We start from the raw sequence: 17,062 nt of genomic DNA, 5'->3' as shown, positions 1-17,062 counted from the left end.
GAAGGGTACAGGAGCAGATAAATATTTGCTAACCAGTGTGTGACTGGGTGGGAGTGTAGGTGACAGGGCAAGTGTGAAAGTCCAAGAACATAAATAATTTCAGGTCATCAACCTGACATTTGCTATGAAAGCCATAAATTCTGCACGCTGTCCTGGTTACTGATTAATCATGTTTTTGTCATTAGTACAGGTATCCTTGATACCCTTGAGAAATCAAAATTCCATTGCCCAGGGGAGTACTGCACACAGATTTAATTTTTTTTTAAGTGTTTAGGGGTGCCATAACTTTGATTCCATTGAATTCATTGGGAATTTCAAGTCACAGAATCACGGAATGATTGAGTTTGGAGGGGTCTCTGGAATTCATCTGGTCCAGCCTTCTGCTCAAGCTGGGCCACCAAGAGGCAGTTGCCCTAGGCTGTGCCCAGACAGGTTTTGAGTATCATCTCCAAGGACCTAAATAATTATATGATCCTAAGGAGGAAGACTCCACAAACTCCTGGGCAACCTGTCCCAGTGCTTAGTCACTCTCACAGTAGAGGTCTTTCCTGATGTTCAGAGAGAACCTCCTGTGTTTCAGTGTGTGTCCATGGCCTCTGGTCCTGGCACTTGGCCCACACTGAGAAGAGTCTGGCTCTGGCTTATTTGATCCTTCCCCCAGGTGTTTATACTGGTAAGATCCCCCTGAGCCTTCTCTCCTCTAGGCTAAACTCCCACCTCTCTGTGTTTCCTCATATAAGAGATGTTCAGTCCCTCCAGAATCTCTGTGGCCCTTTGCTCCAGTCTGTCCATATCTCTCCAGTCTGTCCATATCTCTTTGGTACTGAGCATGCCGGAACTGGACACAGCACTGGGAGAAGATGTCCTCTGTTGGCTGAGGATAGGGGGCTGAGGTAAAGCCTGACTCAGGTGTCTCAGAGTCTAAGAGAGTGAACAGCAGAGAAGGAGGTGTTGAAAGAAGAAGCCAAGGGGAAGGCTGAACAGAAAAGTTGAGTCACAGCCCACAGAACAGTGTTTGGAAGAGTTTTCTAGTAGAAATCTAGAACACTAAATTGCATGTGGCCTTGAGGCCAGAACCTGAAGGTTGTGTGAAATGCCTCAAGGCTGAGCCCCTTGTCCTTCTCTCCCAAAAGTGTCAGGATCCCTGCAGAGACGTGACCAGAGGCAGAGGAGAGGAGGGAATGGGGGAATTCCCCAGGGAATGGGGGTGCAGAGATCTAGAGGAAAAGAGCCCTGGCACATGGCTGGGAGCCTGGGAGGGGGGGCTCCAAGCTGCTCTTGGATTGGCTCACTGTGAGCCTGCTGCTGTCCCCAGGGGCTCTGAAGGAGGGACCAGGGCATTTCACCTACCTGGAATGTGTCCTGGGAAAAGTCCAGGGCCAGTGTCCAACTATGTTCCAGTTGGCCTGATTCTACTTCACCTTCCCAGAGTGGGTAAAAAGGCACTGAAAATGTCGAGTTTTCCACATATATCTGGAATTTAACTAATAGCAAGGAACTGAGAGGAGGCTGAAAGGTGAACATTTTGCAGCAGGCTTGAGATGAACAGGAAGAGCTCTCCATTGGCAAGAGGAGACATAGTTTGCTAACATACTTTTTGAAAAGGTTGATCCCAGTAGGAGAGAAAGAAGACATCCCCAAGAAATGTCAAACAAATCCAGTTGGTCATTTGGTCATTCAATTTATGCATTTATTCAGTAGCAGATTTGAACACAAATGTTAGAAGGAATTTTGTAAGCAAATATTGAGCCAATGGCTTTCAAATAAATTTTCTTTTCAGTAATGAAATACAAAGATACTGCTCTGACAGAGGTAGGACTGAAGAACTGTAAGAAAACCTTCAAAGCTATGGTCACCCGCTGGTGTTCTGAAAAGGGCTGACAGTAAGCTTGACCTTTGGTTAGTTAAAGAAGATATCATTAAAGTTTTTATCCATTTAAATAAACCCCAACAAACCACAATACCTTATTTAAGCTTTTTTAATGTAGAAACAAGTCAAAGTGAGAACAAAGGTAAGACAGAAACAGTGTTGAGCAATTATTGGAAGGGATAAAACATTTCCAGTCTTTTATGAGACAGAAAAAAAATGCTGATGATCTTGAACCTCAAATTTAGAATAGTTGTACTTTAACTTTTGTTTACTTTTCAGTCCCATCCTCTAAGCTCATCCTCCCCTCTGTGTCTTGCTTAACTCCTTTCTTTCCTTTCCTGCCAGTGTAAGGCTTCCTCATGGAACAAAAGACTTAGTAAAATATTTTAAGCTTAAGTCTTTTAAGTGTCCAGTCATATATTACACAGAAGTTGTAACTAATTACTAGTGAAGCTCTGCTGATTCAAGGTATTCAAAACTTTGATTAATTGGGAGATAACCAACCAGAGACAATACCCTAAGCCAGCGAACCAAATGCCACTGGCATTTGCAATGTGGAGGTGAGCAATTAGGGTAAAATACTTTTGGAAAAAGAAATTGTACACTTCAAGGGCACAGTCGCATGGAAAAGAAAGTAACATGTAAAGCTCTGATTAAACAAAAGTATTCATCTCCCTACTCTGTATTTTGAGTGAACCTAAGGGACTGATTTCTCTGGGGGAGGAATCTGCTAAAAAAGAAGCCAATAATGGGTACTTGGAGGATGAGGGTATGACTTACTATGGAAAGATTATAAGCAGAACTGGAGAAAAAAACTGTATAGTTCATTTTTTCCCTTTTTGATTAAAAAAAAAAAACAACTCTAAATGTAATTATTGAAGTTATCATTCACCAGGGAAGGTTCAGGTTGGATGTTAGGAAAAAATTCTTCACTGGAAGAGTGGTTAAACATTGGAATAATTCCCCCAGGGAAGCAGGGGAGTCACCATCCCTGGAAGTGTTCAAGAAGTGAGTAGACACAGCACTTCTCAATGTGGTTTACTGGCCATGATGATAATCCATCCAAGGTCGGACTTGATGATTTTGGGAGTATTTTCCAACCTTAAGGATTCTACGATTCTGAAAGATTTACTGACAGTGAGTTGTACTTCCTCACTCAAGTATTCCTCTGTGGTCAGCATGCAAAACTAGTGAAATTACCTCACCCATTCAAGGTGAATGAAAGACTGCCTGAATCTCCAAGTAGGAATTTGAGGGGTGAAATTCATGTATTGAGGATAAGATTTTTACAGGCTGTCCACAGATGGAATCTTTTTCAAGTACTTCAACACTTTGTAAATCATGCACAAAATACTTCTAAAATCTTTACAAATGTGATATTTACATTGTTAAATGTCTCCTCAGTTTTTAGAAAAATGAATGTGTGAAAGCTTTGAGAGGATAAAGGACGTCTTACAGCCAACAAGGTAGAAGAGAGTCAGTCATTGCACATCTGCAAAAGAGCTTATCTGAACTAAAGTGTGATACAACAAATGTATTTTTATTCATGGATAGAAGTCTGACATATGTAGCAGTATACAGTGGGTATAACATATGGGACATCCCTGCCTAGTATCTTTCTAAAGATTTTCAAGGAAAAATACTGCAGCAGAACTGAAAATATGTGCTATTTTATATGAGAGGAGTTTCCCCCTTAAGTCTGATAAGTAAGGCTTGAAATAAGATCCTAAAATAGAAAAAATCTTGAAAGTTCACCCACTTTGGTCTGACATCAGCAGTAGCTTTTCTGTGAATGATGGATTGAGGCTCCATGTTCCGTTTGATTTCCACTTTCCATCCATTGTCTCTCAGTGGAATATCCCATGCATGAAGGCACCTCATGGAGTTCCTTCAGCTACTTCAATTTTTGTCTCTGAACGGAGCAGCCACTGACATCACTTCTTAGGTAGAGTTAATTTACTTTAGCTACAATTTTCTTCCTTCTGCTTTCATTTCTTCTAGGAGACAGTAACTTCAGAGTCAGTGACTCACCCCATGGAAGCTCTCTGCCGAGTCTTTTGTAGGTTGAATGTAGTTTCTTTCCAATCAGTTCCAAACAATCTGTGTTTTTCTGGAGTTGGTTTTAGTTCAGGTTCTATTTATTGACATTAACACTGCTGCAATCCACTTATTACTGTTGAATAGAATAAGACCTATTATGCAATCACCTGGTTTTCATAGCTCCTACTCAGTTCCCTTATTGTGTCCTTGAAACTAACTGAATCTATGAGAATAAATAAATAGATCTATAGCAATAATGAAGTTTTTTTACAATTTCACTTTCTTCTCCCTTTCAATAAACATGTTAACAATGAGTCTTGATACTCATATTGCCTCTCATATTGCCTTATCAGTCACTGTATTTTGTGCTTTTCCATGAGAATTATTTCAACATTTTGCTTCCTGTTATAATCAGACTTCAAAATCCAGCACATTTTCTCCTCTGTCAGAGAACAAGACAACACGCTTTCTAAAAAAGTTAATCTGGGATGCTCTGGTGAAAAGTTTGTTCAAGTCCAAATAAGAAATATCAATTCATTTCTTCTTGATTACCCCTATACAGCTGAAGGATGTAACTCAGAAATCTTGCAATGAAGTATATTATCCTGTAATAACCTTGAAATCCAAAGTTTATTACAACAACTATATTGTTGTCAGTGACAACAAAAGATAAAATATATATAATTTCAAAGAGCAGTTTGGGGTGTCTTTTTCTGATGAACAAATATATTAGAAGGACCTAATTTATTCACCTGAGCTTGGCATAATGACTTAGCAGTTTAAAATCAAGCTTGTTTTCTCTTACAAAAATATAACTATCTATAGCCCTATCTTAAAAACCTGGTGTGGTTGGGACAATACTTGGGTGTTTTTTCATTGTTTCTTAGCATTAGAAACATGAAAGAGCATCATTAGGACAAATATTGCAGATTAACTATTTTTCTACATGGCAACTTCAAGTCTGCTCTGCTCGTCATGGTGGCTGGAGTGAATTTCGGGTACTGTCTCCTCCTCTGGAACCTGCCATGAAAAACAAAGAAGAGTTCGGTTAAGGAGATATAGACTTGCTTTTGCCATAAAAGTAGACTAAAATGTGCTGAGAATGTAATTCTATTTGCATATATATTATATATCTGTTTATTATCATGGACACAGCCTGACATGGACCATCAATTCTGGATACTGAGGGATGAGCTCAGGATTTTTTTCATAGAAGAAGGAGTTTAATTCATTAAATAAACTAATAAAATTTCCTTTTGACTTCACATTTTATTTACAAGGAATGTATATCATATAGGCTTCTTGCCTTGTTTTTTGGGTTTGTTCTGGCATAAAGGATAAAATTCAGGTTGCCTAAATTAAGAATATGTCATCAGTCTCTGATAAGGAAGAGGATACCTGATACAGTGAGCATGTAAGAGAGAGACAAAGGCCTCTACTGTGATACCGATTTGTTGTCTCTCTTTCTGCTTTTTGTTCAAGGTGAGTCCAATGAAAAAGGCATGATTACCTAAGAAGTCCAAAAAAGATCCTGGAGGTGGCCTTGATAAATTCACAGCCTGAGGTAGAGCAGCATTTTTGAATTTTGAAGAGGCAGATTTTCTGACTCATGTGTGCAAACCACAAAGGCCAGGAGAGTGGGGCTGCAGTGTCTGTACATTCTCCAACATAACGAAAATGAACTGAGGTTGTGTCTTACCTCCCAATAAACAGAGTCATCAAAGCAGTTCTGGTCAGATACTTGTCCCAAGAAGGGCAGCTTTAGAATAGCACCTGCAGGAAAACCAGCATCAGAGGTCAAAAAAATGAAGAAAATGACCAAATAAATGTCCCTCAGATGTTCCCTGGGCAGCCAGCTAAGTTTTCTAATTCATTTCCTCATCTACAGAAATGCCCAACCATTCTGGGGCATTAGGTCATTCATTCTGAGAAGTGATGCGGATTTCTTCATATAAACATAAATAAGAGCATAAATAAGAGCTTGTTTTTAATTGACCAGACTTCAGACCAAAATTTTCTATTTCAGCCTGATTTTTTTGTTTGTTTGTTTGTAAGTATTCACAAACACATGGAAACATGTGACACCTCATCGAGTATGTCTTGATCTCAAGCTATTTTCTGTTCAGAATTTTAAGTGTCAGAATCTAGAGAAGAATTTCATCCAGAACAACGCCTTATTATTCCTATAAATATAAAACTCAGCATCTTTGGAGCATGCGTTCAGTAAAATATCTAGAATCACAGAATCATGGAAACATGTAGGTTGGAAAAGACCTCCAAGATCATTAAGTCCAATCCTAGACCAAGCACCATCTTGTCAACCTGACCAGAGCACTGAGTGCCACATCCAGTCGTTCCTTGGACACCTCCAGGGATGGGGACTCCACCACCTCCCTGGGAAGCCTCTTCCAGCGCCTGACAACCCTTTCAATGAAGAAATTCTTCCTGATGAACCTGAACTTCATTTGAAGACAAAAACATTGGAAAACTACTTTTCCATATTTGAGTTTCTGCCATCATGCCATCACCCATTATTTCAATTTTGTATTATTCACATGAAATTGTTGATACATTTAAGTTCTTCATGGAGAAACCTCTAAATTCACAGGTGTTTTTAGTCACTATATGCATCATACTGACCTGTCAGTGCTCCTCCCACCAGTGCAATTCCAAGTGTACTGCCCAGGGCAGCAGCCTGCATGCTAGGAGTAAGCAAGTGACCATTCCTGAAAAGGGTAGAAAACCAAAACATTGCCTATCAAAAAACTGTTACACTTTGAGACTGATGATCAGTCTTATGACGTAGTACTTGCTGCATGCTGGACAAGGTGACTCATAGGAAAATATCCTAGAGTCTTTAAGGTTGGAAAAGATCTCCTAGATCATCGAGTCCAACAAATCCTGCCATTGCTACGTACAAGGCAGAACTCATGACTTTAATTTAGCTTTGTTTTAGGCTACAGATGAAAAGAAGTTCTTTGAGAAGGTTATTAACGTCCTGCAAGCCATTAGAGAATACTCCCTGCTGTCAAAAAGACCAGCATTTCATCTTTTTGGAGTTTTATGAGATAGTGGAAAAAAACCACTTTGCTTTTTTTTTTGGAATTCTTACAATTACCAGCAGTGTAATTGTAGAGTCGTAATAAAGATTTTTCTATGTTTGAATGGTCCAGTGTACTGCTTCTTTATGATGTTTTAATTTATTTATTTTTAGTTGAGCTTTTAATCTGTAAGAAGCTTGTCATTTAAACAGTGTGTTAAAGGCAGGAGATCCAGAAGAATCCAAATTAAATGAGAAAACAATGCCTGACATCAAATCAAAGATGCATTTCTGAAAAAAGATCATAATTAGATCCAAAGAAGGTAGCAAATTAGGATAGACATTCCAAAAATAAAAAAACTTCTCTCTCTCTTCTCTATATAACTCACCTAATTTCCCTTTTTGCCGCAGTTACTATGATGCCAGCAATACCTCCCAGAATTCCAGGTAAACCATGTAAATTATGAACTCCACAAGTGTCCTGAATTTTCAGCTTGGATGCCAACACAGGCTGCAATGAGGGGAAATAGGAAGTTTATAGTGAGTTTATAGTCTTTCATGACCTCTAGATTGAGAAAGAGCAGAAGTACAAGAATCAAATGATTATTAAAAGTCACCATTACCTGGAGTTTACTGTATCTATCCTCCCTTTGTAGCAAACCAAGGGAGCTCCAGGAAAGCCAGAGAGAAACAAGAAATGGGAGCAGAGCTGGGTCCCCAATACTTACAGTCAGGAACTGGAATCCAAGGACAGATACAATTCCAGCAATGACCCCAATGAACATGGCAGAAAAAGGGTGGATTTCCAGGTCAGCACAGGTACCCACTGCTACTCCTCCTGCCAGGGTGGCATTTTGAACGAGAACCTACAAAGGGGACATGGAGGAGGAGGTGACACATGAGGAACAGATGTTTGTTTTAGGGCTGAGTGCATCTGAAGGCTCTCTTGCACATGCTGGGCTCAGACAAATGACTGCAGCAGCTGGAAAGAAGTGGTTGAAAACAGGGCTGGATTTGAGGGCAAGGAGGTGGAAGGTTGTCAGCCTGGCAGCCCCAAGCTGGTTTGGTTTTGCCTGCTGTGCAGCTGCACTGTGAGATTGCCAGGGAACAAGTCATTGCCTTGAGAGACCTATTTTGGCTCTTGTAATAAGGAAGCTCACGTGGGACCACCTTTGGAATAAGATCCAAAAGTCCGCCTGAACACTGGACTAATGTTGCTATGGTCCAGCAGGTTCTGTGGACAAGAGAGAATCATCACAGAATCACTAAGGCTGGAAGAGACCTTTAAGATTAGTAAGTCCAACCATCAAACCAGCATCACCACCATGTTCCCTGGACAGTCTACTACACTGCTTTCCAACCCTTTCTGTGAAGAAATTTCTCCTAATATCCAGTCTAAACCTGCCCTGATGCAACTTGAGGCTGTTTTCTCTCATCCTGCCACTTGTTATTTGAAGAAGGGAACAACCCCCACTGGTTCCATCCTCCTCACTCAGGGAGTTTTAGAGAGTGAGAAGATCCTTCCGGAGCCTCCTTTTCTCCAGACTGAGTCCCCCCAGCTCCCTCAGCCACGTGTCATCAGACCCTATAGCTTTTACAAGTGTAATAGCTCTAGTATGAGCAAAGGCTCCAGATAGCCTGGACAGATAGATGGACACTGGGAATCTGCCTAGTCATCCTTATTACAGAGGGTTGACTCAATTTAACAGGGGTTAAGATGTGATTCTTACCATACTGAATTTGCCTCTTTTATCCACCAAGCTGGAGAGGGCAAATGTTACGATGGTACAGGCAGCCAAGGAGTAGTAAGTGTTGATAATGGCTGTTGTCCGGGCTTTCACGCCAGTTGCAATGGCAGAGTTGAAACTGGGCCAAAAAAGCCAAAGGAACAGGGTACCTGGATGAATAGAAGTCAAAACAAAGCAAAAGCTGTTTAGTTACAAGTGCCAACACAACAGTGAGCTACAAGAAATGAGGGCAATGATTAATAAGAAACAGGGAATAGCCAAAATTCTGGAAGAAATAATAGAATATGCAGAAGTTTTTGACAGTGGCAGCTGGGATTTTGACGCATGGTCTCTGTCAAATTTTGCTAGAAGGCTTTAATGACCCCTTGTCATGCCTGACTGACTGACAGAGCTCACCACCACTCTGAAACCCCAGCCCGAATAGGAGGCATAGGCAACACAGTTCACATGCAAATCCTTTATCATCTATCAATAAAACTGAAAGTTTTAGCTGGTGAATTGGTCTATGAACAGTTCTCATGGACAGGTAGATATATAGTTTCCAACATTCATTACCATGACAGGCACAGCTCAATCCTTTTAATTATGGCCAATTCCTTTGGAAATTTGCAGAAAGGCAGAAGATTTAACAGAAAGAAGTCAGCACTAATGCACAAAGAAAACACATCTTTAATTTGATGTTTCTTTTCTTTGAACCACGGAAAAACTGTAAAAATATGTATGCCACTGAAAACACGGTGCATGCATCAGACTAAAAGGAATTTGCCTGCAGAAGTGTACTTAGGAAAATGGATGTAGCATAATAATAGGTAATCAGTAAAAAATAGAGATGGAAGAGGGATGAACAGCTGATCAGCACTCGATATTACTTCACTTACCAATCATGGCAAACATGTCTGAATGATAGGTGGATTCATCATTTTCATGTTTTCTTGTCAGACCAGGACGGTACAAGATGAAAGCTGCAGCCAGACCAAAATAAGCTCCAAAAGCATGGATAGTCATCGAAGCTCCAACATCTGTGGCCTGCAATAGGGACCCAAAATCATGCCACAGATTTTATACAGCAGAAAGACAGGGGTCTGATGAACAAGAAGTCTGGAGGATTTAATGGTTTATTTTCTATGGTAGAACCTAGAGCTTAGCATATGCAAACTGGAAGTATTACAAAGTGAAAGCATTTGTTATAAAGAGAAAACAGTGATTGCTAAATAGTTGTACCTCTAATACTTCAGTAACTAGATGTTCATTGCATGCAAAGATGGTGATCTCCAGAAGTGTCAGGATCAGCATCTGAATGGGACTTGTTTTCCCCAGGAGTGCTCCAAATGAAATCAAAGCAGTTGCTGTACTGAAGTCTGCATTTATCATGCTGAAGTTAAGAAAAAGAAAAAAACCAAAACAAAACACATGAACAAAACCAAAATTAGTTTGAAAGCTGTAATATCCAATGTGCCATTAAAATGATATCATTAAAATAATAGAGCTTTAACTCTTCAGATACAAAATTATCAATCTCTTCTTTGTGGATAAAAATTAAATCAAAGCTTTCCAGACAGATCTTGTAGGGATCTTACCGGCTACTGAAGAGTAAGTGTAGAAGGTTTCCTCCCACTTATACCATCCATGTGTTTAACTGGTTGAAATTATAGTGAAAAGGCAGATGAGAAGTGTGGTGGGACATGCAGGGATGTCATGGAATCACAGAATCACTTAGGTTGGAAAAGATCTCTAAGACCATTGAATCCCAGCACTGCCAAATCCACCACTAAACCATGACCCCCAGTGCCATATCTGCATGTTTTTTTAATCACTTCCAGGGATGGTGACTCCACAGCTTCCCTGGGCAGCCTGTTCCAATGCTTGACCACCCTTTCTGTGAAGACATTTTTCCTAATATCCAATCTGAACCTCCCCTGGTGTGATTTCTTCTTGTCCCTTCAGGCCATTTCTTCTTGTCCTGTTGCTTGTTTTTTGGGAGCAGAGCCCAACCCCTATCTGGCTGCACGCTCCTGTCAGGGAGTTGTGCAGAGCCAGAAGGTCCCCCTTGACCCCCCCTTTCTCCAGGCTGAGCCCCTCCAGCTCCCTCAGCTGCTCCTCATCAGACTTGTGCCCCAGACCCTTCCCCATCTCCTTTGTCCTTCTCTGGACATGCTCCAGCCCCTCAGTTTCCATCCCTGACTGCCACCTAGGCTTCAAAGATGACAGCGAGCTCTTTGGTCAGATGCTTTATGTAATCCTGGAAGCCTTGCACAAGTTTCTGTCTCTGTGCATCATCTTTGCGTGAGCTGTCAGGCAGGAGCAGTGTTAGTATATTTTGGGGAATAGCAAAGGTAAATAAAACCTCAAATTCATCAAAAACGCGGAGCACAGAGAGGCACTAACCTGTGGGTCCCTCTACACATGCCTGCCTGTAACCATTAGGGAGCTACTTATATTGCTCCTGCTTTCCCCTCAGTAATGTTTGGATGCTGTTCCTTTCAAAATTGCCTACAAGTTGTCTTGGAAAACAGAACTGCAGATGTGGAAAACATTCTGAGACCTTGGTAGAGGCAGGACGGGTGAATAGGAGGGGCATTAAATGTGCTTAGAGACATTTCCCATGAGGTCTCTTATTCTGTGATCGGTGTTCAGACCCTGCTGGAGTATGACGCTCATGAAAATCATTCCTCAAGAAGTAAAAGAAAACCTCATGAGTGGATAGACATGCTTCTCCAGCCTTTCATCTGTGCTCCCATGTGTCACAGAAAGAGATCCTTCCTTGCCTGCTGGATGCAGGACGTGCTGTGCTACTGCTGGAAATCTTCCAGCTTCCACAGCTTCAGAGATTCAAAGCAATCTCTCTACAGGACCCACACCTCCCGCACATAATATAGCACCTCACATTTCATCACAAGCTTTGGTTGCCTTGGCCCAGTGCACCAGGAGTGGCCCCTTCAGAGGTGAAGGGCAGAAGGATGTGGAGAGGTGGACAATAAGGCTTAATGAAACTTAGGTAAAGTCTGACCCCATAGATGTTGTGGCTTATGGCTTCTCCTGATATCTTTAGGCATAGAAATATCAAGTTTTGTAAATTCACATATACCTTTTGATGTCAACAATAATCTTCCCTTCATTCATGTGCCAAAATCCTTGCATCAAAATTCCCCACTGGAGACCAAAGGCAGCAATGAGCATGTTGAAACCAACACTACTGAATCCATATTTCTTCAGAAAGGTCATCAGGAAACCAAATCCAACAAATATCATCACATGGACATCCTGAAAGTCTGAAGGGAAAACACATCTATGTAGTGACTGTGAAGAGAGACTGTGAAGAGAGACTGTGAAGGGTAAAAAGCCAGGGACAAAGGAGGAGTGAATAGAAAAGAGTTCCAAACTCCAGTCATGGATGTGATCCATTCTTCCCACTTCATGTCCAGTCTACCAGTTGAAGACTTGAGTGTCGGGAAAATGTCACACTAATTATTGATTATATTGATGCCTATATCATTATGGAAAACCACTGGATCTCTATACTCATAAATTTAATGTGTCTGGCACTGAACTCTCTTTGTGAAGCTGCCTGGAACATGCCCACAGCTTCACATCCTTACAGAAAAGTTATGTTTCCTTTTCAATAAAGGTGGTTGGAGCCAGTGTGTTCTGGCTAACTCAGAAATTGTACATGGGATTTGTTTGGGTGAGTGTTAGGTGTCCCAGTGCAAAGGAATGCTTGTCATCCCTAAAAATTACTGTACAAGACATTGATCTTTGTACATGGATAAAAGAAAAATTAATTTTAAGACAAAGTTTAAACTAAAAAATTAATATAAATAATCAGCATACAATTAGTCTTCATTCAAATATTTGATTGTTTTTCGAAATACGAATTTTGTTAAAATATGGCGAGTTCTTTTTCTACTTTTTTAAGTTATTACTTTTAATTTTCTTTTTAATTCTTTTAATCCAAACTGAATCTGTCACCATAACATGGATACTTGATATTTTAAAATATATTTTTTACTTTTAAGCCTTATGTGATTTAATTGACTCTAAACCAGACAGGTTTGAGTCCTGTAGTTGCAACTTTTTGTCCAATTCTACTGTTATTAAGAATCTCCAGTACAATGACACCATTAAAAGAATATTTCATGCCAATAAGTTGGAAAAACTTGAGCTGGTTAGTATAATATTTGACTTGAAGTTACAGTTCCCATTACTTGAAGCATTCCTCAGTTTTGCATTACCAGGCTTAGCCAAAAGAGGGCCCAGAAGTCTAAGAAGTTACTGGGGATTCCTAATAAACTGTTTTATATTTGCAGTGTCATCTTCCAGCCCTGACCTAGCACTGAAATATGCAGTAAAAGCCTTTACTTTGCATTTAAGAAACAGCATCGTTGGTTGGCTTGGAATGAGATGAAAAACTTTGAGGTCCCTTCCAACCCAGACCGTTCTACGATTCTACAGAAATACAGGTGGTTCACAAACATCTCCAACCTTTTTGCTTCCTCTTCAGGCTGGACTTTTTAAAGCTCTCTGGACTTATTTACACAAATGATTAAATGTCCTGGTTAAAACTATGTTAATTCGTGGGTGTTGAGGACAAATTCCTTCTAGTTTAGCCTGTACCTTGACCTCCAACTACCTCTCATGCATTACTTTAAAGAAGACTAGGTCTGGAATGGCTCTAAATGAGGAAGAAAACAGCATGATTTGAACGGAACTGGTTCAACAACCAGCTGTTTTTGACAAAGCATAGCATTTCTATTCTGTGAGACAGGAAAAGAAGGATTGGGAAAAACGTGCCAGTGGATCCTGAACAAAGCCACTGCCCAGAATTCTGCAAGGCTGGTCCACTGCAAGGTGGTTAGTCTGACACAAAGATGCTTGTGGCACACACTAAGACTGATTTTGCATGGTCTAAAGTTGTAGACCACAGAACCCTGAGAGAGATGCATAAGTTTTCCTAAGCCATGAGTCGTGGATGCTCACAGGACAATGCACACAGGATGGCAATACTAAAGAAATCCTCTTGTAGCGCTCTAGGAACCATCACACCCCCTTGTTCTCCCATTACAGTGGCACAACACACCTGAAATTGTCCATCCAATTTGCCGTGCCTGTACTGGCATCACCAGAAAGAGATGTAATGCAAAGCTATGCTTTGGGAATGATGTCAGCTTAGCCTTCCTTACCTGAGTGCAAAGCTATGCTGATCCTCCACTATTATTTTAATTTCTCTTCTGTTCAAAACCACTGAAGCAGCTTGCAGTCATGGTGCTGAGGTGTCTAAGGCATACAAAATCAGGCCCTGCACTGCAGTCCTGAGAATATAAATTAGCTCTTAGATGAAACAACTAAATCTCTGAGGTAGAGATGGGTTAACATCCTAAAGCATAGCGTGGGAAGCAGTTTGAACCCATCATTTTGGGGACTCAGGGGGAGTCCTGGCTCAAGATATTTACTAATATACCTATACAACCACAGCATTAAATTTCTGCCAAGTCCTTAGGCAAACTGTGCTTTTGTTGCACTTCCTATAGGTAAATTTGAGAGTAAGGGGTCCTAAAAGGGAAAATACAGGTATTGTGAAAATCTGCTTTTATTCCCATTCTTTATTGGGAATGACCTCTGTCAGGTCAGCATCTAAAAGTTCAGCATGATATCGGCGTTGGCTTAATTCATGTCTCTACTGGTAATCTGAGCAGCCTGGCCTAAAGAAGTATAAGTTCTTCTCTCTTAAAACACTGTTCCCACCTTAAGACCAGTCCCTTATCCATGCTATGCCTGGAGCCCTGCCTAGGAGGAGGTCAAGGGGCTGGTTTGCATGAGCCCAAAGCATTCTAGAAGGTTGCTCAAAGGTCAATAGTGTGGGCAGCTGAGGGACAAGTGTGCAGGAATAACAGAGTCATACACTGCCTGTGCAGGAGGCATGGGAGACAACAGGAAACTCCTCCAACACTTTTTAGACACTGATAATAGTGAAGAGATAAGCATAGGTGATCTCTAACTGGGTAAGTTACATTTAAAGATCTATATTGTAGTGTTAGTACAATTTTCTGTGCTGCCAAGTTATTAGTGTGGGTTTTTTTGCACAGCTTTTGTCTAGACCAAACTATCACCTCCTGGGTGATAGTGAACCAAGAGTTAATTCCCAATACACTGTCTAGATAAGGGCACCTAATTTAGGAACTTGGATAGTTCAATACAATTGGGATGGTTTAATATGATACCAGCTAAGAGAGCTGCATTTGTTCAGCCTGGGGAGACCTTAAAGCGCCTTCTAGCACTTAAAGGGGGCTTATAAAAAAGTGGAAGAGTGACTTATTGAATGGGCAGATAATGATAGGACAAGAGGGAGCAGTTTTAAATTTAAAAAATGAGAGATTTAGATTGAATATTAAGAATAAATTCTTTGCTGTGAGAGGGCTGAGGTTCTGGTAATCTGCTGAGGCTGCCCAGAGAAGCTGTGGCTGCCCCACCCCTGAAAGTTTTTAAGGCCAGTTTGGACATGGCTTGGAGCATCCTGGTCTATTGGAAGGCATTCCTGCCCATGGCAGGGGTTTGGAAAGAGGTGACCTTTAAGGTTCCTTCCAACCCAAACTTTCCTTCGGCTCTATGAACATCATTGACATGGCTAAGCTGTGTCACAAAGAGAGTGGGCTCTGGCACAGCCTAAGTTACCATATCTCAGGGATACTGCCACATCTCAGTGAAGCTAACCTAAATGTGAGTATTTAGCCCCTGAGGTTAATCAGCTGGCTTCCATCTGGAGCTGAACAATGCCCTGCCTTTGCTGTTCTCTGACCCAGACAATGCTCTCTGTGAGAATACACAAGACTACTCGACCCTGAGATCACATTCTCCTGTAACAGCCACTGAAAGGACAGTTAGGATGAGAGAAAAAGAGGGATACATTCAAAATTACACAGGTGCTACCTACAGGCAGGGAGTTCTGTACCCTGTCATCCTCATAAGCGCGCTGCAGTCAGGGCTACAAGTCTTTGAGGCCTCAGAGCCAAGAAAACGAAAAACAAACCTTCAGTACTGCCAGGAAAACACAGTTTGCATCTCTGCAAACTTGGTTTTCTATTTATTCACAATAGTCTATTCTTTGCATGAGGAAGAGGGGGTGAGAGAAGTGAGTAACTACTTCTCAGGCCAAAAGCTTTTTCTAACCTTCAACAAGTATTTCAGAGCAACAATTCAACAGAAACATTTTCAGGCTAAACCATTACTGCTTAACAGAGACACTGCTTTGGAAGATAGCAGGAGGTTATCCACCTTGTCAAAAAAACTATGGCCCTTTCTGGAGTCCAGCTTCTACAAACATTTTATAACAGTGCTGCATATGTAGCCCAATTTCCGTGTTCTCATAGGACAGCCTTTCAAAACCTGGATGCTAGTAACGAAACATTCTATTAATTTTAATTATTTAATACAGTAATCAGGATAGAAGGTCTGGCAAGAAACATCCCTATCTGTCTCTGGAAAATGCTGGAATCTTTCAAAGCAATACATAGTTCTCCAAGTCTTAACTTGCTGTGCAAACACTAGAACTATTTCCCAGGCTCTTCTCTCACAGAACAGTAAACTTCTCAGCAGCGAGGTACTTGCAGAATTTTATATGTCCTCAGCTTGGATTTGTCTTTGAAGTCCGCTGCTTTCATACCTCAGAAAAATTTGTTTGCCCCAAAACACAATTTTCTTTTCCAACTTTATCAGTAGGTAGGTCTCATAAGTGATTCAGAAATCTTACTTAGGATCAGTTTAAAGAAATTCCAGCTACTATAAATCTTAAACAGAAATACTTACATGGGTATAAATGTTCATGAAGAGGAGCTGTGTCATAATCCACAAATATCCCAAACAAAACAATGATGATCGCTTCAAGAAGAAGTGCCAGGATCGAGAACTTGAACCTCATGTTGGTGTCAAAGTCTGGAGGCATTGCTGGAGAGCAGGTGGCTGTGAGAGCTTGATAATGGGTGTCTGCCTTCAGAGGAGCTGACTAATTCCGTGGGTCTGGGTGATATAGGAAAAAAAAAAAGAAACATAGACGTGAATACACCGTCACACCCACCATGGGAGGGAAAAAGTACAGGTCAATATAATGATTTCGATTTCCCAGGGCACTTCTGTGTGTGAAATGCTGGCTTGCATGTGCTTTTTTTTTTTCCAGTTTGTAATACAAACCAGCTCATTCAGCCACAGTTGTACTTTTGACTGCCTTATATGTATTTTAAAAAGGAAATAGCATTCAAGAAAATCTCACACAGCCTGGTTTGCTGCATGTATTAAGGAACAGTGACTCTCGATTTGCTTCCTGTAGTCAATAATATTTTCAAGTTGTAGCTCTTCTTCCAAAAAGTAAATAATTTT

The 17,062-nt window shown here is 40.8% G+C and overlaps 1 protein-coding gene across 1 annotated transcript; it reads right to left on the bottom strand.

The window, feature by feature from the left end:
* Positions 1 to 1,664: 1,664 nt before the first annotated feature.
* Positions 1,665 to 16,704, bottom strand: RHAG (Rh associated glycoprotein). Its single transcript, XM_048297134.1, has 10 exons — positions 16,496 to 16,704; positions 11,784 to 11,967; positions 9,920 to 10,070; positions 9,577 to 9,724; positions 8,681 to 8,847; positions 7,679 to 7,816; positions 7,340 to 7,461; positions 6,551 to 6,636; positions 5,610 to 5,683; positions 1,665 to 4,930 (listed from the first exon to the last, which is right to left on the bottom strand). The coding sequence occupies exons 1-10, from the start codon at positions 16,629 to 16,631 to the stop codon at positions 4,853 to 4,855; spliced, it is 1,284 nt and encodes a 427-aa protein (XP_048153091.1). The 5' UTR covers positions 16,632 to 16,704; the 3' UTR covers positions 1,665 to 4,852.
* Between the last annotated feature and the right edge of the window lie 358 nt (positions 16,705 to 17,062).

Source organism: Corvus hawaiiensis, chromosome 3, assembly GCF_020740725.1.
Source record: "Corvus hawaiiensis isolate bCorHaw1 chromosome 3, bCorHaw1.pri.cur, whole genome shotgun sequence".
NCBI classification, from domain to species: Eukaryota; Metazoa; Chordata; class Aves; order Passeriformes; family Corvidae; genus Corvus; species Corvus hawaiiensis.
The sequence above is the reverse complement of the archived record's forward strand: the minus strand, read 5'-3'. Positions and strand labels throughout refer to the sequence as shown.